This window comes from Schistocerca americana, chromosome 3 (genome assembly GCF_021461395.2).
Source record: "Schistocerca americana isolate TAMUIC-IGC-003095 chromosome 3, iqSchAmer2.1, whole genome shotgun sequence".
In the NCBI taxonomy this organism is placed as follows: Eukaryota; Metazoa; Arthropoda; class Insecta; order Orthoptera; family Acrididae; genus Schistocerca; species Schistocerca americana.
This window is the reverse complement of record NC_060121.1, coordinates 905293234-905319367: the sequence shown is the minus strand read 5'-3', so window position 1 is coordinate 905319367 and position 26134 is coordinate 905293234. Positions and strand designations below refer to the sequence as shown.

General features: G+C 39.8%; 1 protein-coding gene across 1 annotated transcript in view; it reads right to left on the bottom strand.

Moving 5' to 3' along the window:
• Window positions 1–452: 452 nt before the first annotated feature.
• LOC124605409 (RRP12-like protein) overlaps window positions 453–26134 on the bottom strand; it is a 135678-nt gene continuing 109996 nt past the window's right edge. Inside the window, exons 17-23 of the mRNA XM_047137060.1 lie at window positions 25954–26111; window positions 25597–25862; window positions 15976–16139; window positions 15639–15803; window positions 8862–8981; window positions 820–1003; window positions 453–709 (exon numbers count right to left, since the gene is read on the bottom strand). Coding sequence (XP_046993016.1) covers window positions 601–709; window positions 820–1003; window positions 8862–8981; window positions 15639–15803; window positions 15976–16139; window positions 25597–25862; window positions 25954–26111 — 1166 coding nt within the window. The 3' untranslated portion in view covers window positions 453–600. The remainder of the gene's footprint in view (window positions 710–819; window positions 1004–8861; window positions 8982–15638; window positions 15804–15975; window positions 16140–25596; window positions 25863–25953; window positions 26112–26134) is intronic.

The window sequence follows — 26134 nt, the reverse complement described above, 5'->3', positions numbered from 1 at the left end:
TAACTGGATTTCAGTTTGCAAGCTGTCCAGTCCTTATTCCTGATATGTGTACTACTTTATGGCATTGTTCATTAAAACCAAATTTCAGTAACATTATTCTTATGACAGTCACTAGGTCCAACAAAAATATTTGTTAGAAGTAGAAATTCCTTAAAAGTGGGTTTGTTAACACACATACGTATTTCTGACTAGACTAAAAGGAATCATTAATGGCAGATTCAGGTCAAAGATTGCAATTGAGGAAGAAACTGTATTCCAAAAATATATATTTTTCTTTGCAGTAACTGTAACACTGGTAGCTTCACTGTATTTCATATACAAATCATTACTAAACTGCGCCTCAGTGTAAGGATAGCCTGATTCAATTTATGCTCTGTGGTACAATGAAAATAATACACACACACTAACAAAACTAAAATTGTTATATCAAGAAGTAATTTTCATAAACAAAATTTGTTTTCACAATCAAACATTTATTTAAAAAGTCTATACACAAGAAGAGATAATCATAAATATAAATAAGACACTTCTTCATATGTACAGTCAAAGCACAGCCTGTATATTCACATTCATTCATCTGAGGTTCATAACTTTGTATTTTTACTTCCTCCTTTTAAGTCCTTTGCTCTTTGCTTTGCTTCCTTTCATAGCCCCCTTCTTTGCACCCTTTATAACACTTGAAAAATGTCCTGACTGTTTTGCTTTTTTCCTAAAAAAGAAAAAAAATTGTTACAATGAAGTAAAAAAAATACAATAAACTATAACACTTCAGAAAAGCATTTTTTTTTACAAAGAATACAAAACACTACTGGTTGTTACCTTTTATTAAGAAATTTGCGAGACAAAGGAAGATAAGCATAAGGATCTGGACGACCCTTTCTCTTCATGTCACCTTGAGCTTTCTTTGCACGATATTCTGATCCCATGGTCACTGAAGGAGCTGTTTTCCCTTTGCCTTTAAGCACAGCCTTCTTCACGGGTCGATGAATGCCAGTACCTCCAGCTGATGAAAAGTGAAAACTACATTGGACCATTTTACAAAATGTAGCAAGAGAGAATATGAGTACAAGAACTTGAACTCCAAGTGAATGCATAAAAACTATGTCTATGTACTTTATCCAAAATGTACAACAAAATGTAAATTAAAGCTGTCACTCATTTAATTTCAGAAAGAGACCACATAGGGATTTATAAGTCATGCTTCTCCTCTACAAAACTGTAACTACTTGTTATCCCAGCATATTCAGTCTTCACTAGATGGTGAAGCAAAACAAAAACATTATATATATATATATCCATCCACACATATACAGACACAAGCAGACATATGACTATATATATATATATATATAGTCATATGTCTGCTTGTGTCTGTATATGTGTGGATGGATATGTGTGTGTGTGTGCGAGTGTATACTATACCCGTCCTTTTTTCCCCCTAAGGTAAGTCTTTCCGCTCCCGGGATTGGAATGACTCCTTACCCTCTCCCTTAAAACCCACATCCTTTCGTCTTTCCCTCTCCTTCCCTCTTTCCTGATGAGGCAACAGTTTGTTGCGAAAGCTTGAATTTTGTGTGTATGTTTGTGTTTGTTTGTGTGTCTGTCGACCTGCCAGCACTTTCATTTGGTAAGTCACATCATCTTTGTTTTTATATATATATACACGATCAAAGGCAGAGCCACGTGTGAAAGCACCCACGTGATTTACCAACTGACCTGCCTACACTGTGACGCATTCTATGTGGGAATGACCAGCAACAAACTGTCCATTCGCATGAATGGACACAGGCAGACAGTGTTTGTTGGTAATGAGGATCACCCTGTGGCTAAACATGCCTTGGTGCACGGCCAGCACATCTTGGCACAGTGTTACACCGTCCGGGTTAGCTGGATACTTCCCACCAACACCAACCTATCCGAACTCCGGAGATGGGAACTTGCCCTTCAGTATATCCTCTCTTCTCGTCATCCGCCAGGCCTCAATCTCCGCTAATTTCAAGTTGCCGCCACTCATACCTCACCTGTCTTTCAACAACTTCTTTGCCTCTACACTTCTGCCTCGACTGACATCTCTGCCCAAACTCTTTGTCTTTAAATATGTCTGCTTGTGTCTGTATGTGTGGATGGATATGTGCGTGTGTGCGAGTGTATACCTGTCCTTTTTTCCCCCTAAGGTAAGTCTTTCCGCTCCCGGGATTGGAATGACTCCTTACCCTCTCCTTTAAAACCCACTTCCTTTCGTCTTCCCCTCTCCTTCCCTCTTTCCTGACGAGGCAACAGTTTGTTGCGAAAGCTTAAATTTTGTGTGTATGTTTGTGTTTGTTTGTGTGTCTATCGACCTGCCAGCGCTTTTGTTCGGTAAGTCACCTCATCTTTGTTTTTATATATAATTTTTCCCACGTGGAATGTTTCCTTGCATTATATTGATATCATTAATTTGAATCCAACAATTACGTTTGTTATTGTCACTGTTGCATTTCGAAATCTTTTCTGTCATCTTATTTTCCTCTTTCTGTTTTTGCCAGTAGTTTCACTTTGTATTCACCTTCTCCTTTTTACCGTAATCTGCTATACTATTTTATCCCGCCTATATATATACTCAATAATACGTAACCCACTTCCAAACCATAACCAAAAAAATTTTTTGCCGCTTTCAGCACTACCGCCGCTATAATATCCACTGTTTCTAGTTCACAAACAGCTCCTTTCACCTTTTAAACAACCATTTCGGCCAGTTCTAATAACTTTCGCTTTATTTCCATTTCCGTTTTTCCCACACCACTGATCATTTTTAGCCGCTTCCCACAGGTTTTAACGCGATTATTTCTTCGTCAGACAATTGTTAGTCTCATTTTCATAATCTGCCACCACATTACCACTCCTTTTAATATACTACACGCAGTTTTTTCGAAATTTTCCCGAATTTCTGCGTCCTTTAACGTGTTTTGGCGGCAACACAACCACCTAACCTTTATGCACATCGTTGTCTACCAACCCAAGTCCAACATAGCCCAGCTGTAACCAACACCTTTTCGCCTTTTTTCATTCCATATCTCCTGTTTCTTTCCGGTTCACCTTTATCTCTCCCCACATATTTTTATTTTCATTTTCATTTCACTTCATGTTACACTTTCCACCTTCTAATACCATGTCACCCTCACAACACCCCCACAATGACCCCATTAAGTTTTATTTACATTCCCTCTGCAAACATGCCTTCGCCCTAGCCAGATTACACTCCCATATTCTATTTTCTCAGGCTTGTCTGACATTTGGCATCACCCCCAAAGGCCTCACACTTAAAGTTCCCATCTCTGGCTGCAACCCTTCCTTCCATCAGTCCCTATACCAGTTCCAAACTGAACAATCCATTGCCCTCACCCACCTAATCCTTCACCTACACATCAACTCAGCCAATGAACACACCCGTCAACTCCTATCCTTAATAAAAGTCCTTAATCTTTCCTCTCCCACATCCACACCGGCTGTCCAGAGCATCCTCCTACAGGCCAACCGTAAATTAGAACAGCATGCCACCCTCCACCTCAAAAAACTATCCAATCTCCTGGTTTCCCACCTCCGGAAAGGCAACTCACTCACCCTTCACAACCTTTCCAGCAAACCTCAACCTCCTCTCATTGCACACAAACCCAGTCTCTCCCATCTACTCAATCTCCCACTTCCAGCTCCACTCCCTCCAAAACCTCAAAATTCCGATCAACACAATCTGGAACCACAACACCCTAATTCAGTAGTTAACCTTTCATCCAAACCTCTCTCCCAATCCGAAACCTCTGTCCTATCCAAAGGCCTCACCTTCAGCCCCACCCCCAGATTCAACCAAACAGCCCTCGTCAAAGATTTACTGTCCTACACTCGTACTCTCTGCTGGAAGTATCACTTTGCCACGAAGAAAAATGATCCTAATCCTACTCCTAATGATCCGACTCCTCAAGACACCATCCAAATTGAACCCTGCCTGGAACAGTTCCGTCCTCCGTCACAGCGGGACCCACCTCCTCTTCCTCAAAATCACCCTCTCCAAACCTTCCAGGAATTTCTGACTTCCAGCCTTGCATCTCAATCCTTCTTAAAAAACCTCAATCCTACACCCAACATCACCACTGCTGAAGCCCAGGCTATCCGTGATCTGAAGGCTGACCGATCCATCGTCATTCTTCCAGCGGACAAGGGTTCCACGACCGTGGTACTTGATCGTCGGGAGTATGTGGCTGAGGGACTGCGTCAGCTTTCAGACAACACCACATACAAAGTTTGCCAAGGTAACCCCATTCCCGATGTCCAGGCGGAGCTTCAAGGAATCCTCAGAACCTTAGGTCCCCTGCAAAACCTTTCACCTGACTCGATCAACCTCCTGACCCCACCGACACCCCGCACCCCTACCTTCTACCTTCTTCCTAAAATCCACAAACCCAATCATCCCGGCCGCCCCATTGTAGCTGGTTACCAAGCCCCCACAGAACGTATCTCTGCCTACGTAGATCAACACCTTCAACCCATTACATGCAGTCTCCTATCCTTCATCAAGGACACCAACCACTTCCTTGAACGCCTGGAATCCTTACCCAATCTGTTACCCCCGGAAACCATCCTTGTAACCATTGATGCCACGTCCTTATACACAAATATTCCGCACGTCCAGGGCCTCGCTGCGATGGAGCATTTCCTTTCACGCCGATCACCTGCCACCCTACCTAAAACCTCTTTCCTCATCACCTTAGCCAGCTTCATCCTGACCCACAACTTCTTCACTTTTGAAGGCCAGACATACCAACAATTAAAGGGAACAGCCATGGGTACCAGGATGGCCCCCTCGTACGCCAACCTATTCATGGGTCGCTTAGAGGAAGCCCTCTTGGTTACCCAAGTCTGCCAACCCAAAGTTTGGTACAGATTTATTGATGACATCTTCATGATCTGGACTCACAGTGAAGAAGAACTCCAGAATTTCCTCTCCAACCTCAACTCCTTTGGTTCCATCAGTTTCACCTGGTCCTACTCCAAATCCCATGCCACTTTCCTTGACGTTGACCTCCACCTGTCCAATGGCCAACTTCACACGTCCGTCCACATCAAACCCACCAACAAGCAACAGTACCTCCATTATGACAGCTGCCACCCATTCCACATCAAACGGTCCCTTCCCTACAGCCTAGGTCTTCGTGGCAAACGAATCTGCTCCAGTCCGGAATCCCTGAATCATTACACCAACAACCTGAAAACAGCTTTCGCATCCCGCAACTACCCTCCCGACCTGATACAGAAGCAAATAACCAGAGCCACTTCCTCGTCCCCTCAAACCCAGAATCCCCCACAGAAGAACCACAAAAGTGCCCCACTTGTGACAGGATACTTTCCGGGACTGGACCAGACTCTGAATGTGGCTCTCCAGCAGGGATACGACTTCCTCAAATCCTGCCCTGAAATGAGATCCATCCTTCATGAAATCCTCCCCACTCCGCCAAGAGTGTCTTTCCGCCGTCCACCTAACCTTCGTAACCTGTTAGTTCATCCCTATGAAATCCCCAAACCACCTTCCCTACCCTCTGGCTCCTATCCTTGTAACCGCCCCCGATGCAAAACCTGTCCCATGCACCCTCCCACCACCACCTACTCCAGTCCTGTAACCCGGAAGGTGTACACGATCAAAGGCAGAGCCACGTGTGAAAGCACCCACGTGATTTACCAACTGACCTGCCTACACTGTGACGCATTCTATGTGGGAATGACCAGCAACAAACTGTCCATTCGCATGAATGGACACAGGCAGACAGTGTTTGTTGGTAATGAGGATCACCCTGTGGCTAAACATGCCTTGGTGCACGGCCAGCACATCTTGGCACAGTGTTACACCGTCCGGGTTAGCTGGATACTTCCCACCAACACCAACCTATCCGAACTCCGGAGATGGGAACTTGCCCTTCAGTATATCCTCTCTTCTCGTCATCCGCCAGGCCTCAATCTCCGCTAATTTCAAGTTGCCGCCACTCATACCTCACCTGTCTTTCAACAACTTCTTTGCCTCTACACTTCTGCCTCGACTGACATCTCTGCCCAAACTCTTTGTCTTTAAATATGTCTGCTTGTGTCTGTATGTGTGGATGGATATGTGCGTGTGTGCGAGTGTATACCTGTCCTTTTTTCCCCCTAAGGTAAGTCTTTCCGCTCCCGGGATTGGAATGACTCCTTACCCTCTCCTTTAAAACCCACTTCCTTTCGTCTTCCCCTCTCCTTCCCTCTTTCCTGATGAGGCAACAGTTTGTTGCGAAAGCTTGAATTTTGTGTGTATGTTTGTGTTTGTTTGTGTGTCTATCGACCTGCCAGCGCTTTTGTTCGGTAAGTCACCTCATCTTTGTTTTTATATATATATATATATATATATATATATATATATATATATATATATATATATATATATATATATATATATATATATATATATATGGTTATAATAAAGGGAAACATTCCACGTAGGAAAAATATATCTAAAAACAAAGATGATGTGACTTACCAAATGAAAGTGCTGGCAGGTTGACAGACACACAAACAAACACAAACATACACACAAAATTCAAGCTTTCGCAACAAACTGTTGCCTCATCAGGAAAGAGGGAAGGAGAGGGAAAGACGAAGCAACCATTGGTTGCGAAAGCTAGAATTTTGTGTGTATGTATGTGTTTGTTTGTGTTTCTATCGACCTGCCAGCGCTTTCGTATGGTAAGTCACATCATCTTTGTTTTTAAATATATTTTTCCCGCGTGGAATGTTTCCCTATTATATTCATATAATTAAAGTGATCTGTGTGAAAAGAACAGACTGTGCCATGAAAAGGTAAGGCTCAGTGGAGCTGATGTATAAGAGAAAGTTACTAATGCTACTGATGAAATTAAGCAATGGAAACTCCAGGTTGGAATATCAACAATATAAGAAAGAAGATAGATTGCTACTCACCATAAAGATGACACACTGAGTTGCAGACAACCAACACGAAATGACTGTAGTCCTTTAGTTGTGGCTGTCTCCAACTCAACATGTCAGCTTTATGGTGAGTAGCAAGCCATCTTTTTCCTTACATTGTTAATGATACTGATGTCTCTTCATCATAGAATTCTCCATCATTTTGTCTTCTAATGTTGCTGTTCTCTGTTAAATTCACCTACTGTTATTTGTATTTTCTAATTCAATCAACAGGCACCTACTAATATTGTCTGGCTATCTTTACAAAATTGTCCAAAAGATATAAATGATTGTATTAATATTAGCTCTGTCTTATTACATTTCTTTATGGAAAACAAAAGAGCAGCTGTACTGCCGAGGTCACTATGCGAGCTCACTGCATCAACTGCTCAGAATAATTTTGCTGAATTTTATAGGTCAGGGTTCCATTACACATAGGATGTGGCCACACAGGTAACAGGAGCTGTGTGAAGTGCAATTAATGGTTTTTTATGTTAGAGGGTCTTGGAAAAATACAAACAAGGGCACAAGTCTCAAACGGTGCAGGTCAAACATAGAACAAGGGTATGCCTAGCAAACATAGGTATTACAGTTGGATGTTTTCATAGCTGTGTTGGGAAAGAACCAGATCTCCAAGCTCTACCAGGAGGCATTGAAGTAGAAATCGTTGTAGGTACTGAAAGCTGGATATAAGTTTAGCCAATGTTTTTACCATGGACCTAACAGTGTTCAAAAATAACATACAAAATTCAGTTGTAGTCTGCGGAGACTTCAATTTCCCCTCAATACATTAGCAAATATTTGTGTTTAAAGTTGGTTGTAGGCATAAACCATTGTCCATGCAGTAATACTTCAAAAAAGAAAATAGGCTTACAAAATGAAATGAATGGCATGATGTTGTTGTCTATCCAAGATATTAGGAACTACATTTGATTAATTCAGTGTAGTTTCAGTTGTGAAGATATTTCCAAAATTTGTGTATTTGAGTAAATGAAAATCCTGAAATGATACACACAAAAAAATGTATATTTCTCAAAGATTGCTGTTTGGTATAAATGAACTTGTTAGTGTGACACTATATGTTGTATAGCTCAAATGATGAGACACTAGTTTCTTCATTACTGTGTATCTAAAAGGTGTAGTTTAAGTAAAAAAACGAATGAATTATTATAACCTGAAACTAAAGACCAATAACAGAATTTACAAAGTGATGAGAGTCATACACACCACAGGACTCACAAATCAGATGAACTTGGTTAATGTCAATTGGATAGTATGTCATCCTTTATGGAACACAAAATTACGGGGCCATAAATCTCACAAAATTAAGAATATCGTAGCTAAATCCAGGATGGAATAATAGCAATATTATGAAAAGAATAGTTGCTACTCACGATATAGCGGGGATGCTGAGTTACAGGTAGGCACAACAAAAAGACTGTCAAACAGTTTTCAAACACAACTGGAAAATGTTTGACAAGTCATTTTGTTGTGCCTATCTGCGACTCAGCATCTCCACTATAAGATGAGTAGCAACCATCCTTTTCATAATATGGTTATAATATCATTTCCGTACTTCCCAATCTGTTATATTGTTTCACTTGTCATAACAAAAGTAGTAATGATACAATGTGCATCAATTGTATACACTCACAACACTAACTGCTTAAAAAAGAACTAACTCCTTTTAATACACATAATCAAAGATATCATCATTGTTAAATATACGACTTGCCAAGCAGCAGTAGGAGGACAAAACACAAAAGTTATGAAAACTTCATAACCTCTTTTATATGTTTTGTTCTGCCGCCACTGTCTTTTTTATCTACACAACTGTATCATATTTTGAAAAACTGATCACTTTGTTGGTATATTAAACATACCTCTGTATTTCATAGCTGGCTCACTCTGTGCATCAGTGCTAACACTCATTCTTCTCTTTCTTCCAGCAATGGGACCAACTGATGACGCTGCAACACTCTTGGTCTCGCCATCCTCATCACCTGAAAAAAAGAATTATACGACAATGTTAATTACAAAACTAGCAATATTACTTTCCTCCAACACACACAGTGATATTACACTGATTGTTTTCTAAGATTAAACATTTACTTCCCTTGGTACTGATATGATAGTTCACTGTAACACATTTATTAACCACCTGTGTGTTCTTCAATGCATTATACTGACAGTCTCTGAAATTATGATTCTTGGGAACTATTGAATGGTTTGCTCACTTCAGCCGTGCTACCACTGAGGCTATGTGGGTTATCTAATATACACAAGAAAAAGTTGCAGTATGGCCTGTAGTGAATCTTACAGTTTGCCCACCTGTCCCACTGCACAGTTTTTGATTACACTATTAGATTACACTATCAGGGTCACATGTGGTCTGATTATATCAAGGATTTGACATTTCATTAATACACTAACTTGGATAGTGTGTAGCCAGAGGACATATTGGTTTGCTTTCAAGTGATGACATTCGCCATAGTTCTATTAAATGGGGTACTGAAACAGCTAAATGGGATTATTTCCTGCTGAAAATACAATTGTAAAAATACTGTCCAATGAACACATACTTCAAAGTGAACAACAAATCTCATGACCATATGTATGGGATGGTGACAAACAGACATCTATGTTCATTGATTGCAGCTTCATGGAAAAATTTGAAGCACATGTACTGGGATGTAAGCAACCAAAACTTCCAAGTATGTGATTTTGTTACCTGAACTACACACTCATCTTGTCAAGATCTGACAAAGGAGCTCAGACATTTCAGGAAAATTTGGAGGGAGGGGGGGGGGGGGGGTGGCAGTAAAAAAACAGTTATTACTTATGACACAAAAAAAGGAAATCACAAACTACTAATGTTACATGATCTGTAAGTTACAAAATAAAGTTACAAAAGTGCACTGATCGAGAGAACCCGAGCTTGTTTTGTTCATTAGTGAAATCTAGAATCTTCTACATTGTGGAGGCTAGGTTGCCCCTACTTTTCTTGATTTCCGAAGAGCCTTTCAAAGTGTTCAGTTACATCACCAAGCAAACAAATATGTGCTTACTGAGTATTGCAACAGGTATGCAATGGGAATGAAGACTTCCTAGCAAGAAAGAACCCAATACATCTTTCTTAAAAGTGCAAGAGTCAGAAGTAAAAGTAGTGTCCAACATACATTGAGGAAGTGTAATGGGATTGTTACTGTTAATACTATGTATAAATGAAATAAATGAAAGGGTAGATAACATCTGCAGCTGTTTAAGGCTGTCCACAGATAATTCAGTTTGCTGCAAAACGTAGGACGATTTGCATAAGGTCAGCACACAGTACAAAGACTAGCAGCTCACATTCAACACAAATACACATAATGGGCATAAATGGCCACAATGATACAATATCTTTTAAACGTCTGAGCTAAAACAACATATCTTCATGTTTTATCGCGAGTGCACTTCAACAGCTAGTCATGCACAACTTTAATAGTAACTGCTATCTAGTTTGCTAATGAGCAACCTCTTGCCATGTCTACAGATCTATATCCTCATGATTACAATGCAATTGGATCACTCCATGCCAGATGGTCTACAGGTTCCCAAACGACCATCATACATTTTGTTGAAATTTTTCCATGAACATCACACATGTTCCCTCCAGTGAACATTTGTAAAGTCTCACAATCATTAATTTGGTATTTCTGATGATATAGTCATTTGTTCGACCCCATTGTGCACCTATCAACAAAACACCCATGAGTTTTTGGCAACATCAAGACATAATATCTCCAGTAATATTTTCTTGAAAGAAATAGAACTAGGTCATCTTGTACAATGTTTTGAGCTCTCCTAAGTGAAATAATAATAATAATAAAAAAAAATTGTGAGCTATTTGCATATGGATAATTTGAAGTTGTCAGAAAAAACAAAACCCCAGAAGAATGTAGGAGTTTAGCTTTTTATATCTCCGTAAGTAATTGCAGTATACATCTGAATCCTTGTACGTAATAACTCAGCAATACAAAATCTTAGAGTAGAAAATTTAATATCCCTATTGCTTTCCAATAGTTACAAGTTGAGAGCAAAGTTGATGATTATTCTAAAAATGCCAAAAATCACTACTTTTGTCCACTTTTACAAAAAATGTTTTCTGCCAACTCTCTTCCACAATTTTCATTAGAGACCCTGTCTAAACATCTTAAAAATTATATTTTGATTTGGGATGCGAGCATATAAGCACTATAAAGATAATGACAAGGTGGAGGTGCATTGAAGATGAGTCCATATTCTGCTGGTATTGAAATTAAATCTGACATCTTTTATTATGTTCTAAAATTGTTTAATACTCTTTGGAGAAGGCAATACCAAAAGTCTTGATGAGTAGGGAGTGAGAGAAAGTCCAAATAACTCGAAAAATTTCATAAAAAGGGTGTCTTTTGTCACGACTCAGTGACATAATTCAGTCTGTTTTTCTCCTATAACTACAGCATCAAACTGGTTACAAACTTCACAATTTAACTGTGATTTACAAAGGCAGTTGAGGTAATAGAAATAAAATTTCTGCATAAAAGCTGCAGCACACATTGTATATAAACAGCTGGCAGGTTTTACACCACTGTCACATCAGGTGAACTTTGGTGAAGTACACACCAGTTTCCCGAAATTTTTTGGAATGGATTTATGTTATAGAGAATTTTTAGTATGTATTTTACTGTGTAATGCTACTGTGTGCTAGTATAATTCTGATATAAAATATGGTGTACTTTGTTGTTCATGTGAAACATTAGTGTACACATGAAAAATTATATAAATGTGTTTGTATGGTCCATGATGAATAAGGTGTCCCTTGTCCAAAGGGTAAGCCAGCAACAGAAAATTGGCCATAAATGGAACAGAAACACATGATAAAGTCACCAAGCTGCAGTTGGTTTTTTTTTTTTTTTTTTTTTTTTTTTTTTTTTCCTTTTTATTTTCCAGCATTGGCTCAGCTGTATGTGTATTCTCTGTGGCGCTCTTGAGGAAGTGGGGACCCTGCAAAAACTTCAGTCTGGTTGCAGCAAACATGTCACTCCTTAGCAGTTCAAGGCTAAGTGGTATTAAACTTGAACCTAGGCTTGCGACGAGCTTTCGAAAGGCAGTTCGCTGTCACTGACATCATCCACCCAATTATATTCCTAGGTTTTCTGTCCTCCTATGAAGTCATACCTGATATGCAGCATAGTTGTGACTGGGTTCAATTACCTTTATTAAGAACCAGCCCACTAATTCAGTGCAGTGGTCTGATTGTGAAATTTGTTACAGGACTGCCTCCCCTCTTGCACCTCTGAGCAGAACTTCCATTGGTTATGCGACCAGTGGGTGTGATGGACCCCCAAAGCTGGTCCTCCCACATTCTTTCTACCACAGAGCCTTAGTCTGGACAAACTTAGGATTGCAAAGGGAGAATTCCATGTTATGGTCCAAGCAAGCACAGCCCAGCACTGAATGCTCTGAAGATTCCCGACCACTGCTTGTTACAATGTCTTTCCAGTCGTACATTTCTTTTCACACTGGATCTTGTCAAGGTCTACAATCAGGTGCTAGTGGTGCCAGAGGATATACACAAAGCAGTTAACATAATACCACTGGACTGTTGGAATTGCCCTACATGTCATATGGGCTGCATAACACTGCAGTCATTCCACAGGTTTCTTGATGAAGTGCCAAAGGGTCTAGACTTCTGTTTTGCCCACATCTAAAACATTCTGGTGGTATTATTTTCACAAGAAGAACACAACTGTCATCTTGAAGACTTTTTCCACCACTTCACCAACTATGGAACGTGTGGAAAAGTCGAACATGCAATGGCATAGTGATGCAGAATATGTAGTGATGAGTAATGTGGATAGGTACGGACATGGCCAGAATGTGGCTTTGTCACAGTACTCTTGACACTTCTTGCAGCAGGTCCTTGAGTTTTGCACCATTGTTCTGTGCCACTGTCATCAACTGAAATTTATGGTCTTAAGATATGGCACAAATTCTGGACAGAGCACCACCAACCACATTTTTGGCACCACTGATGTACCGAATTTCGGTCATGAACTGGGCAATGAAATTTAGATGGTTCATTTGGACTGGTGGATAGTTGTTCTGGGGTTGTGAAAATGTGAATTTCAGAAGGCAACAGTCATAAATATGGTGAAGACAAAGCCTTTGACCAAAACCCTGAAATAATTTATGACTTCATAGGTAGCCAGGAGCTCTGTACAGAATGAAGGCCAAGAACACTTTTTCTGCTGATCTTTTAGTGAAAAAGATAAGGGCTCCCAAGACTCTATTGACATGCTGCCACAGAACTGCACACACAGAATGGGCTGACAGATCTGAAAAGATCAGTAAGGGGACTTTAGCAATAGGATGTGCGAGTAATGCATGCCATGTCAGTCTCACTTGGTATGCTTCAAACCTAAAGATACTTATTGGACGTCAGAGGTGTGGAAACATGCACTATGGGGCACAACATGCACTATGGGGCACATAGGACTGCAGGGAGTGATATACTTTTATCATGATGAGGTATGGTTGTGGGTTTCGCCCTAACATAGGGACAAGTTACTCTCTCAGGGTGGCAACCAATCCCAGAGGTAGACATGTGGAACCAGCAGAGATATCTTGAATCTAATAAAGCTCACTTTACTAGCTTTGATGAGGCATTTGGCAGGATTCAGTAATATTCCATACTTGGTGGAGCAGTGGAAAAAGTTTAAAAGATGACATTCATGTTGTTCTGGTGGAGATTATGCTACCAGAACACTGTATAAGTAACATAACAGAAGTCTAGAGCCTTTAGCACTTCATTAATAAACCTACAGAACGTGTGTGCAGTCTTACACACCACTCCTGGTTGCAGAACTCATGGATTCGTAACAGACACATTGCCAGCCACTACTTCACTGGCCCATCCCCGACAGTTCAGCCACTGCACAGGCAAACACCACTCAATGCCATGCCAGACACTAGGAAAAGAGGCTAAACTATGATGACATGATAGGATGACAAGTGTGAGTCCACCTAGGCCCATGTGTGATTACATAAGCTGGTTTTATTCACACACTCCATGCAAGATGATAGAGTTTCGTCATGGGTGGCACTTCCAAGGCTATCAGTAGTTCTAAAGGAATGTTGTCTACTCCTGGGGCCTTGTCTCGACTTAGATCTTTCAGTGCTCTGTCAAATTCTTCACGTGGTATCATATCTCCCATCTCATCTTCCTTTTCCATAACACTGCCCTCAAGTACATCTCCCTTGCATAGACCCTCTATATACTCCCTCCACCTTAGGACTGATTTTCAGTCTGAGTTCTTGATACTGATACAGGTTGTTCTCTTTCCTGCAAAGGTCTCCCTAATTTTCCTGTAGATGGCATCTATCTTTCCCCTTATGATATGTGCTTCTAAATCCTTACATTTGTCCTCTAGCCATTCCTGCTTAGCCATTTTGCATTTTCTGTTGATGTCATTTTTTAGCCATTTGTATTACCTTTTGCCTTCATCATTTAATTTTTTTTTATATTTTCTCTTTTCTTCAATGAAATTCAATATCTCTTCTGTTGCCCACGGATTTCTACAAGCTCTCTTCTTTTTACATATTTGATCCTCTGCTGCCTTCCCCATTTCATTTCTCAAAGCTATACATTCTTCTTCTACCATATTCATTTCCCCTGTTCTTGTCAGTCATTCCGTAATGACTCCCCTGAAACTCTCTACAACCTCTGGTTATTTAAGTTTATTCAGGTCCCATCTCCTTAAATTACTACAGGTAATCAGATCCATTTCCTTTGTGGCATAGTATGGCCATTTCCTGAAAAACCCTTCTTGTTCACAACAAAATCAACAGCTTCAGTTTTAATCTACAGTTCATAACCAATAAATTGTGGTCAGAGTCCGCATCTGCCCCTGGAAATGTCTTAGAAGTTGAAATCTGGTTTCTAAGTCTCTGTCCTACCATTATATAGTCAATTTGAAACCTTTCGGTGTCTTCAAGTCTCTTCCACGTATCCAACCTCCTGTCACAATTCTTAAAACAAGAGTTACCTATGATTAAATTATGCCCTGTGCAAAATTCTACCAGGCGGCTTCCTCTTTCATTCCTTTGCTCCAGTCCATATTCACCTACTATTTTTCCTTCCCTTCCTTTTCCTAATATCAAATTCCAGTCCCCCATGACTATTAATTTTTTTTTCCTCCCTTAACTATCTGAACAATCCCTTCTATCCAATCATACATTTCTTCAATCTCTCCATCTGTGGGGCTAGCTGGCATATAAACTTGTACAATATTTAATGTAATATTTTGCAGAAATCTCTCTCAGGTGCTGAAATGCATATAGCAATTTTTACATAGTTTAATGGCAGCAAATTCATTAGAAACCAATTTTCAACAGGCACAAATTATTCAAAACAAAACACTGCCTGTAGGTGTGCACACAAAGTGGGGAGTGTGCATGTGCGCTCACATGTGTGTGGGCATTTGTGCAATTAACTTCAAGTCTGTATGATGTTAGCTGTGATGAACACCATCAGTTTTCCTTGAAACAACATTGCAATAGTCTGCCATATGGCATAAACAGTAATAAGCATCACTCACAAGAAAAGTATTAAAATAAATGAAACTGTAACTCACCACTCTCTGAGTCACTCAAGTGAAGCTTCTTAAATTTATTTGAAGACTCATTTTCATCATCACTGTCCTCTGTAATTATTAGCCTCCCATCAGAAGCAACCTTGAAATCTGATGATGCCTTCTTCCTCTTGATTTCTTTTGAGACTACAGAACGTGGATTTGTTGCTGAAATTGTAGGAAAATAATGATTTATCCTTTTTAATTTGCTAAGACAATATAAACAAATATATTAACTCATATGAATAAATCTGCAATGATTAGGAACTAAATAGGCATTGTTGCAAAATGCTGCTTGAGTGTGTGTATCAAAATTTTGAACTTTTTTCCACTAGAGTACCTGTAATTCTCTTTGCAGCCGATGAATCAGTAAAATCAATGAATGACTCCTCATCCTCTTTGATCCATGTGCCTGGTTGTTTCTTCCTTTTAGAAACAACTTTGCTTTTTTCAGAATGCTCTTCAAAGTCAGAGTCATCTGACTCTGCAAGAATTTCTTCAATACTGTAAAATAAAAAATAAATTGAACAAAGTTATAAAAGTGCCTTAGTAGTCAATGAAGAAGTGCGAATTTGATTAAAGTCATCTTAGAAAATGAAACCATTTTATGATAAATATTTAAGTATTCAGAAAAAGTTATTTTTTAATTTCCAAGAAGACAATGGACTTTAGCTGCACTTTGAAAAGATTTAAATGAAATGTAGAACTGATCAACGTAGACATGTTTTCTTCCATTTTACTGCAATATGAAAAAACAAGAGCAGCTGCAGCCCTTAATGGCTACATATGATGGAAAATATACAGTTGTTGAAAAGTTATTTCTATAACATATGAGCAATACCCTTAATTTAATTGTATATTCTGTATATTATCTCAATAAACACCGATGAAGACAAAGCCATCATGTGTTGTATGCGTCTTAATTGGATCAGTTCAATACTTCACATTACAAAAAGTTGTTTTTCAGTTACTGACAAGTTAAGATAGCAGACAACAACGTGCTTAGTGCATCTATGCCTATGAAAGCAGGAATGACACATGAGGTACAAACTGCTTGAAAGTTCTATTTAATTGAGTCTGAAGCTTCTGCATCCTGACAGGAGGAAAAAATTTGCTTTGCCATATATCAGTGTGTGACAAAAGCCCTTGAGTTGAACCATAATGACAGCTGGGTGTCATGTTCAACATTGTAAAATTAGCTAACTACAAATAGGCACAATTTAAGATGCAGAACAAGTTTGTCATGCCAGAATTAAATTACAGTACAGCAACTCATCATATGCTACAGGGATGATGCTGCTACACTGGTGTCTGAAGATAGAATGGTTTACTGCTTGGGTTGACTGTCACTCTGATTAAATGGCCACATTCACAATTCATTGATTTACTGCTAACAGACTGGTGGTCATCTTTTTACTAAAGAGAAGCTGTCTTTAGTAGGGTTTCATCATCATTATTTGTTCTGAGATAGTCCTGTGTAGTTCTAATCAAGCCTGTGTACTGCAGCCTACAGGAGCAATATTTCTGGGTACTGCAGAAACATTATTTATTGACTAACAGATGAACTAAACACAGTGCTTCTGCTAGCTAAAGTTGGCAGTCACTGAATAGTGTTTGTTAAACATTGACCGAGATCAGATTTATCTTCATTCGTGTTGAATGTCTTTGGAATGTGAACATAGCACATGCAAAATACTTCAAGTATTTAGTGCAGGTGATATCAAACAATGCAAAATCCAGGATATAATAGTGACAATATATGAAAAGGATAGTTGTTACTCACCATATAACAGAGATCCTGAGTCACAGATAGGCGTAACATTTGTCAGAATAGATAACTAGAACACACACACACACACACACACACACACACACACACACACACACACACACACACACACACACAGAGAGAGAGATGCAGTTCATACACATAACCACAGCCTCTGGCGCCAAGGCGTTTGTGTGAATGTTGTCTATTCTGATGAAGGCCTATTTGGCTGAAAGCTTTGTCTGACAGTCTTTTTGTTGTACCTGTCTGCAACTCAGCACCTCTAACACTAGTGATAGAGTTTCAATTCCATTTTGATACAGCAACTAGATACAATTAATATACAAATATTAATTATCTGTTCACCAAGAATAACTATTTTGTAGCCTACATGTGAATAGGAAGTGAAGAGCAAGTGAGAGATGGTGTCACTAGCCACTTGAAGAACTTGGCAGCAAATATGCACAGTAACACATACGGTGAAGATTTTAATATATTAACAGCTCTTATATAAAAGTACTATCTCTTTTCAGTAACTTTTTCAGATCCATTTCCTTTGTGGCATAGTATGGCCATTTCCTGAAAAACCCTTCTTGTTCATAACAAAATCAACATCTAAGTTTTATGGAAAGTTCACAACACTTTATTTTAAAACCAATGTAAACATGCTGCTTCACACAAATGTTTTATATTTTTCCAAAGTTTCTTCCACAGTTATTTTGTGGCTATTTATCCTCAAACTCAATGATTTGTAATCTTTTAACATGTAAATTTTTAATTCTAATAAAGGTTACTTCATTTTAATTTCTTTAAAAAATTAATATCAAATTTATAAAAAACTGTACATGCAATTTTAAGTCAATGTTACTGGTATAGAAGGCATTGCTCTACCCATATGATGTAAGCCAAGACTACTTGTACTCTGCAAACAACAGCCACAGTTAGAATCAGGCCATGTACGCCCTAAAAGTTGTATAACAACATGCTGTCAAAAGCTTTAAAAGTCTAAATGACTCAACTTCGATGGTATGCTACCAAATTTTGTCAATACTATTTTCACAGTGTGGTTTTAATTTATATCTTTTAAGTACTGATTTTTGGGTGATTGCCTGTTATTTCTTTAGTACTGAAGATAGCTATTCAACAGCTGAAATTAAGATACACAGTCAAAAACTAATGATTGGATTTGTGACTGACTGCTGAATCCCTTTTCCTTTTTACAAACATATTCTACAATCATTGCACACAATGGTTCCAAATGGGATCAAATATGGTTTAATTCATTTTCTTATACCACTTACAAGCATTTCTATGACCAATCATGCACCCTGCAACAAGGCTATATTATGTCTAACAACTGGGATGAAGCAACTAATAATAAAAAGATTAACACTAACAATACTCTAAAATCCTGCACAAATGGCATCATGTAACACTTTAAGCTGTTGTACAATTTATACTTTATTGTGCGACTGTTCTTGGTCAAAGAATATTATCCGGTCAAGATTTTTGTTAACAGCAAAAGTTACATAATGCAAAAAATATGTTGCTGTTGTTGTGGTCTTCAGTCCTGAGACTGGTTTCATCTACATCTACATTTATACTCCGCAAGCCACCCAACGGTGTGTAGCGGAGGGCACTTTACGTGCCACTGTCATTACCTCCCATTCCTGTTCCAGTCGCGTATGGTTCGCGGGAAGAACAACTGTCTGAAAGCCTCCGTGCGCGCTCTAATCTCTCTAATTTTACATTCGTGATCTCCTCGGTAGGTATAAGTAGGGGGAAGCAATATATTCGATACCTCATCCAGAAACGCACCCTCTCAAAACCTGGCGAGCAAGCTACACCGTGATGCAGAGCGCCTCTCTTGCAGAGTCTGCCACTTGAGTTTGTTAAACATCTCCGTAACGCTATCACGGTTACCAAATAACCCTGTGACGAAACGCGCCGCTCTTCTTTGGATCTTCTCTATCTCCTCCGTCAACCTAATCTGGTACGGATCCCACACTGATGAGGAATATTTAAGTATAGGTCGAACGAGTGTTTTGTAAGCCACCTCCTTTGTTGATGGACTACATTTTCTAAGGACTCTCCCAATGAATCTCAACCTGGTACCCACCTTACCAACAATTAATTTTATATGATCATTCCACTTCAAATCATTCCGCACACATACTCCCAGATATTTTACAGAAGTAACTGCTACCAGTGTTTGTTCCGCTATCATATAATCATACAATAAAGGATCCTTCTTTCTATGTATTCGCAATACATTACATTTGTCTATGTTAAGGGTCGATTGCCACTCCCTGCACCAAGTGCCTATCCGCTGCAGATCTTCCTGCATTTCGCTACAATTTTCTAATGCTGCAACTTCTCTGTATACTAAAGCATCATCTGCGAAAAGCCGCATGGAACTTCCGACACTATCTGCTAGGTCATTTATATATATTGTAAAAAGCAATGGTCCCATAACACTCCCCTGTGGCACGCCAGAGGTTACTTTAACGTCTGTAGATGTCTCTCCATTGATAACAACATGCTGTGTTCTGTTTGCTAAAAACTCTTCAATCCAGCCACACAGCTCGTCTGATATTCTGTAGGCTCTTACTTTGTTTATCAGGTGACAGTGCGGAACTGTATTGAATGCCTTCTGGAAGTCAAGGAAAATAGCATCTACCTGGGAGCCTGTATCTAATATTTTCTGGGTCTCATGAACAAATAAAGCAAGTTGGGTCTCACACGATCGCTGTTTCCGGAATCCATGTTGATTCCGACATAGTAGATTCTGGGTTTCCAAAAACGACGTGATACTCGAGCAAAAAACATGTTCTAAAATTCTACAACAGATCGACGTCAGAGATATAGGTCTATAGTTTTGTGCATCTGCTCGATGACCCTTCTTGAAGACTGGGACAACCTGTGCTCTTTTCCAATCATTTGGAACCTTCCGTTCCCCTAGAGACTTGCGGTACACGGCTGTTAGAAGGGGGCAAGTTCTTTCGCGTGCTCTGTGTAGAATCGAATTGGTATCCCGTCAGGTCCAGTGGACTTCCCCCTGTTGAGTGATTCCAGTTGCTTTTCTATTCCTTGGACACTTATTTCGATGTCAGCTATTTTTTCGTTTGTGCGAGGATTTAGAGAAGGAACTGCAGTGCGGTCTTCCTCTGTGAAACAGCTTTGGAAAAAGGTGTTTAGTATTTCAGCTTTACGCGTGTCATCCTCTGTTTCAATGCCACCATCATCCCGGAGTGTCTGGATATGCTGTTTCGAGCCACTTACTGATTTAACGTAAGACCAGAACTTCATAGGATTTTCTGTCAAGTTGGTACATAGAATTTTACTTTCGAATTCACTGAACGCTTCACGCATAGCCCTCCTTACGCTAACTTTGACATCGTTTAGCTTCTGTTTGTCTGAGAGGTTTTGGCTGCGTTTAAACTTGGAGTGAAGCTCTCTTTGCTTTCGCAGTAGTTTCCTAACTTTGTTGTTGTACCACGGTGGGTTTTTCCCGTCCCTCACAGTTTTACTCAGCACGTACCTGTCTAAAACGCATTTTACGATTGTCTTGAACTTTTTCCATAAACACTCAACATTGTCAGTGTCAGAACAGAAATTTTCGTTTTGATCTGTTAGGTAGTCTGAAATCTGCCTTCTATTACTCTTGCTAAACAGATAAACCTTCCTCCCTTTTTTTATGTTCCTATTAACTTCCATATTCAGGGATGCTGCAACGGCCTTATGATCACTGATTCCCTTTTCTGCACATACAGAGTCGAAAAGTTCGGGTCTGTTTGTTATCAGTAGGTCCAAGATGTTATCTCCTCAAGTCGGTTCTCTGTTTGATTGCTCGAGGTAATTTTCGGATAGTGCACTCAGTATAATGTCACTCGATGCTCTGTCCCTACCACCCGTCCTAAACATCTGAGTGTCCCAGTCTATATCTGGTAAATTGAAACCTCCACCTAAGACTATAACATGCTGAGAAAATTTATGTGAAATGTATTCCAAATTTTCTCTCAGTTGTTCTGCCACTAATGATGCTGAGTCGGGAGGTCGGTAAAAGGAGCCAATTATTAACCTAGCTCGGTTGTTGAGTGTAACCTCCTCCCATAATAATTCACAGGAACTATCCACTTCTACTTCACTACAGGATAAACTACTACTAACAGCGACGAACACTCCACCACCGGTTGCATGCAATCTATCCTTTCTAAACACCGTCTGTACCTTTGTAAAAATTTCGGCAGAATTTATCTCTGGCTTCAGCCAGCTTTCTGTACCTATAACGATTTCAGCTTCGGTGCTTTCTATCAGCGTTTGAAGTTCCGGTACTTTACCAACGCAGCTTCGACAGTTTACAATTACAATACCGATTGCTGCTTGGTCCCCGCATGTCCTGACTTTGCCCCACACCCATTGAGGCTGTTGCCCTTTCTGTACTTTCCCAAGGCCATCTAACCTAAAAAACCGCCCAGCCCACGCCACACAACCCCTGCTACCCGTGTAGCCGCTTGTTGCGTGTAGTGGACTCCTGACCTATCCAGCGGAACCCGAAACCCCACCACCCTATGGCGCAAGTCGAGGAATCTGCAGCCCACACGGTCACAGAACCGTCTCAGCCTCTGATTCAGACCCGCCACTCGGCTATGTACCAAAGGTCCGCAGTCAGTCCTGTCGACAATGCTGCAGATGGTGAGCTGTGCTTTCATCCCGCTAGCGAGACTGGCAGTCTTCACCAAATCAGATAGCCGCCGGAAGCCAGAGAGGATTTCCTCCGATCCATAGCAACACACATCATTGGTGCCAACATGAGCGACCACCTGCAGATGGGTGCACCCTGCACCCTTCATGGCATCCGGAAGGACCCTTTCCACATCTGGAATGACTCCCCCCGGTATCCACATGGAGTGCACATTGGTTTTCTTCCCCTCTCTTGATGCAACTCTCCATGCTACTCTATCCTGTGCAAGCTTCTTCGTCTCCCAGTGCCTACTGCAGCCTACATCCTTCTGAATCTGGTTGGTGTATTCCTCTCTTGGTCTCCCTCTACGATTTTTACCCTCCACGCTGCCCTCCAATACTAAACTGGTGATCCCTTGATGCCTCAGAACATGTCCTACCAACCGATCCCTTCTTCTAGTCAAGTTGTGCCACAAACTTCTCTTCTCCCCAATCCTCATTAGTTATGTGATCTACCCATCTAACCTTCAGTATTCTTCTGTAGCACCACATTTCGAAAGCTTCTATTCTCTTCTTGTCTAAACTATTTATCATCCATGTTTCACTTCCATACATGGCTACACTCCATACAAATATTTTCAGAAACGACTTCCTGACACTTAAATCTATACTCGATGTCAACAAATTTCTCTTCTTCATAAATGCTTTCCTTGCCATTGCCAGTCTACATTTTATATCCTCTCTACTTCGACCATCATCAGTTATTTTGCTCCCCAAATAGCAAAACTCCTTTACTACTTTAAGTGTCTCATTTCCTAATTAATTACCTCAGCATCACCCGACTTAATTCGACTACATTCCATTATCCTCGTTTTGCTTTTGTTGATGTTCATCTTATATCCCCCTTTCAAGACACTATCCATTCCATTCAACTGCTCTTCCAAGTCCTTTGCTGTCCCTGACAGAATTACAATGTCATCGGCGAACCTCAACGTTTTTATTTCTTTTCCATGGATTTTAATACCTACTCCGAATTTTTCTTTTGTTTCCTTCACTGCTTGCTCAATATACAGACTGAATAACATTGGGGATAGGCTACAACCCTGTCTCACTCCCTTCCCAACCACTGCTTCCCTTTCATGCCCCTCGACTCTTATAACTGCCATCTGGTTTCTGTACAAATTGTAAATAGCCTTTCGCTCTCTGTATTTTACCCCTGGACCTTCAGAACTTGAGAGAGAGTATTCCAGTCAACATTGTCAAAAGCTTTCTCTAAGTCTACAAATGTAGGTTTGCCTTTCCTTAATCTTTCTTCTAAGATAAGTCGTAAGGTTAGTATTGCCTCACGTGTTCCAATATTTCTATGGAATCCAAACTGATCTTCCCCGAGGTCAACTTCTACAAGTTTTTCCATTCGTCTGTAAAGAATTCGCGTTAGTATTTTGCATCCGTGACTTATTAAACTGACTGTTCAGTAATTTTCACATCTGTCAGCACCTGCTTTCTTTGGGATTGGAATTATGATATTCTTCTTGAAGTCTGAGGGTATTTCGCCTGTCTCATACATCTTGCTCACCAGATGGTAGAGTTTTGTCAGGACTGACTCTCCCAAGGCCGTCAGTAGTTCTAATGGAATTTTGTCTACTCCCGGGGCCTTGCTTCGACTCAGGTCTTTCAGTGCTCTGTCAAACTCTTCACGCAGTATCGTATCTCCCATTTCATCTTCATCTACATCCTCTTCCATTTCCATAATATTGTCCTCAAGTACATTGCCCCTGTATAGACCCTCTATATATTCCATTCACCTTCCTGCTTTCCCTTCTTTGCTTAGAACTGGGTTTCCATCTGAGCTCTTGATATTCATACAAGTGGTTCTCTTTTCTCCAAAGGTCTCTTTAATTTTCCTGTAGGCAGTATCTATCTTACCCCTAGTGAGATAAGCCTCTACATCCTTACATTTATCCTCTAGCCATCCCTGCTTAGCCCTTATGCACTTCCTGTCGATCTTATTTTTGAGACGTTTGTATTCCTTTCTGCCTGCTTCATTTACTGCATTTTTATATTTTCTCCTTTCATCAATTAAATTGAGTATTTCTTCTGTCACCCAAGGATTTCTACTAGCCCTCGTCTTTTTACCTACTTGATCCTCTGCTGCCTTCACTACTTCACTCCTCAAACCTACCGATTCTTCTTCTACTGTATTTCTTTCCCCCATTCGTGACAATTGTTCCCTTACGCTCTCCCTGAAACTCTGTACAATCTCTGATTAGTCAGTTTATCCAGATCCCATCTCCTTAAATTCCCACCTTTTTGCTGTTTCTTCAGTTTTAATCTACAGTTCATAACCAATAGATTGTGGTCAAAGTCCACATCTGCCCCTGGAAATGTCTTACAATTTAAAACCTGGTTCCTAAATCTCTGTCTTACCATTATATAATCTAGCTGAAGCCTGTCAGTATCTCCAGGCTTCTTCCATGTATACAACCTTCTTTTATGATTCTTGAACCAAGTGTTAGCTATGATTAAGTTGTGCTCGGTGCAAAATTCTACCGGGCGGCTTCCTCTTTCATATCTTACCCCCAATCCATATTCACCTGCTACGTTTCCTTCTCTCCCTTTTCCTACTACCGAATTCCAGTCACCCGTGACTATTAAATTTTCGTCTCCCTTCACTATCTGAATAATTTCTTTTATTTCGTCATACATTTCTTCAATTTCATCATCATCTGCAGAGCTAGTTGGCATATAAACTTGTACTAGTTTAGTGTTTATAAATATTGTTTAGTCATTCAAAGGTAGATGCACTGACACTATCTATAAATATTATATTTCTGGCAATGTGGTATTTTAACGGATGTATTTAACTCTCAACGTTAACAAAAATCTGTCCTAGATAACAGTCTTTAACCAAAAATGTTTGCAGAATAAAGAATAAATTAAACAGCTTATGGTTTTATACGTGATGTCATTTCTACAATTTATTAAAGCTGTGGAAAAAAAACCTCAAAAACTCAGGGCCGCTGCGAGTGCTATCACAACAGAGACATTTCAATGTAACATAATTACACATGGAATAGTAGTAACAGTTTTTGCTCCTTAAGCTGCATGCTATAAACGTTGAGATCGATGAACTAACTGGTATCTTTTTCCTGGTTAGTAATAACACTTACTTGACAAGAAATGCTTGAAGAAAATTTTTTTACCTCTGTTCTTGAGTTGCAATAATGACCTTAGGACTATATTTGATGAAGAATAGTTAAACTGAATGTGTAAGGGTAAGCAATGTTTAACTGAAGCTTCAGTTAAAACTCTTATCATAAATCAAAGACATGGTGGGGCAACTGTTATTGAGGCAAAAAACAAAAAAAACTTTGAATTTGTCTTCACCTTTTAAGCTGGGGTGGTGCAAAAGGGAAGAAATCAAAAACAAGATGAAGAATGAGAATGTAAAAAACTCTTCTTCACCTACAATAAATTTAAATTTCCAACACAGGAGGAAAAGTTACACACCTCTTTGGTTGTCCTTTTATTTTGAATTGTTCATCCTCATCATCATCATCAGAAGACCCAACCTCACTTTTCTCTTTATCACGCTTCTTCTTTGACTGAACTTTTCGTATATTCTTTAATCGCTTGTGCATGACAGTATCCGAGCTTGGTATCATGTTTGCTATTGTGTCATAATCATATTTCCGGACAAATCTGCTAAGTATGTTCCGTGTCTTCAGTCTAAAATGTCGTTTGCAATCTTCTGTCATGCCTACAAAACTTTTTACCTGGAACAGAAGTCATGCTATCATATTTGGCAGAAGAGAGAATGTATGGCAAAATACAAAAGATTCACTACCATAAAGTTCATAGACTTACAATTGTGGGCACAGCTGGTGTGACAATACTTGGTGGGAAGGAAGTTACAAACATCTTGATGTAACTGAGACAAGAAACGACAATTTCACGAGTGGAGGACAGCAGCAGAAGACAAACATTGTCCAACATTTGCTCAACCAAATCAACCGGAATTATATCTGCAACATGTAATGTTATAAGA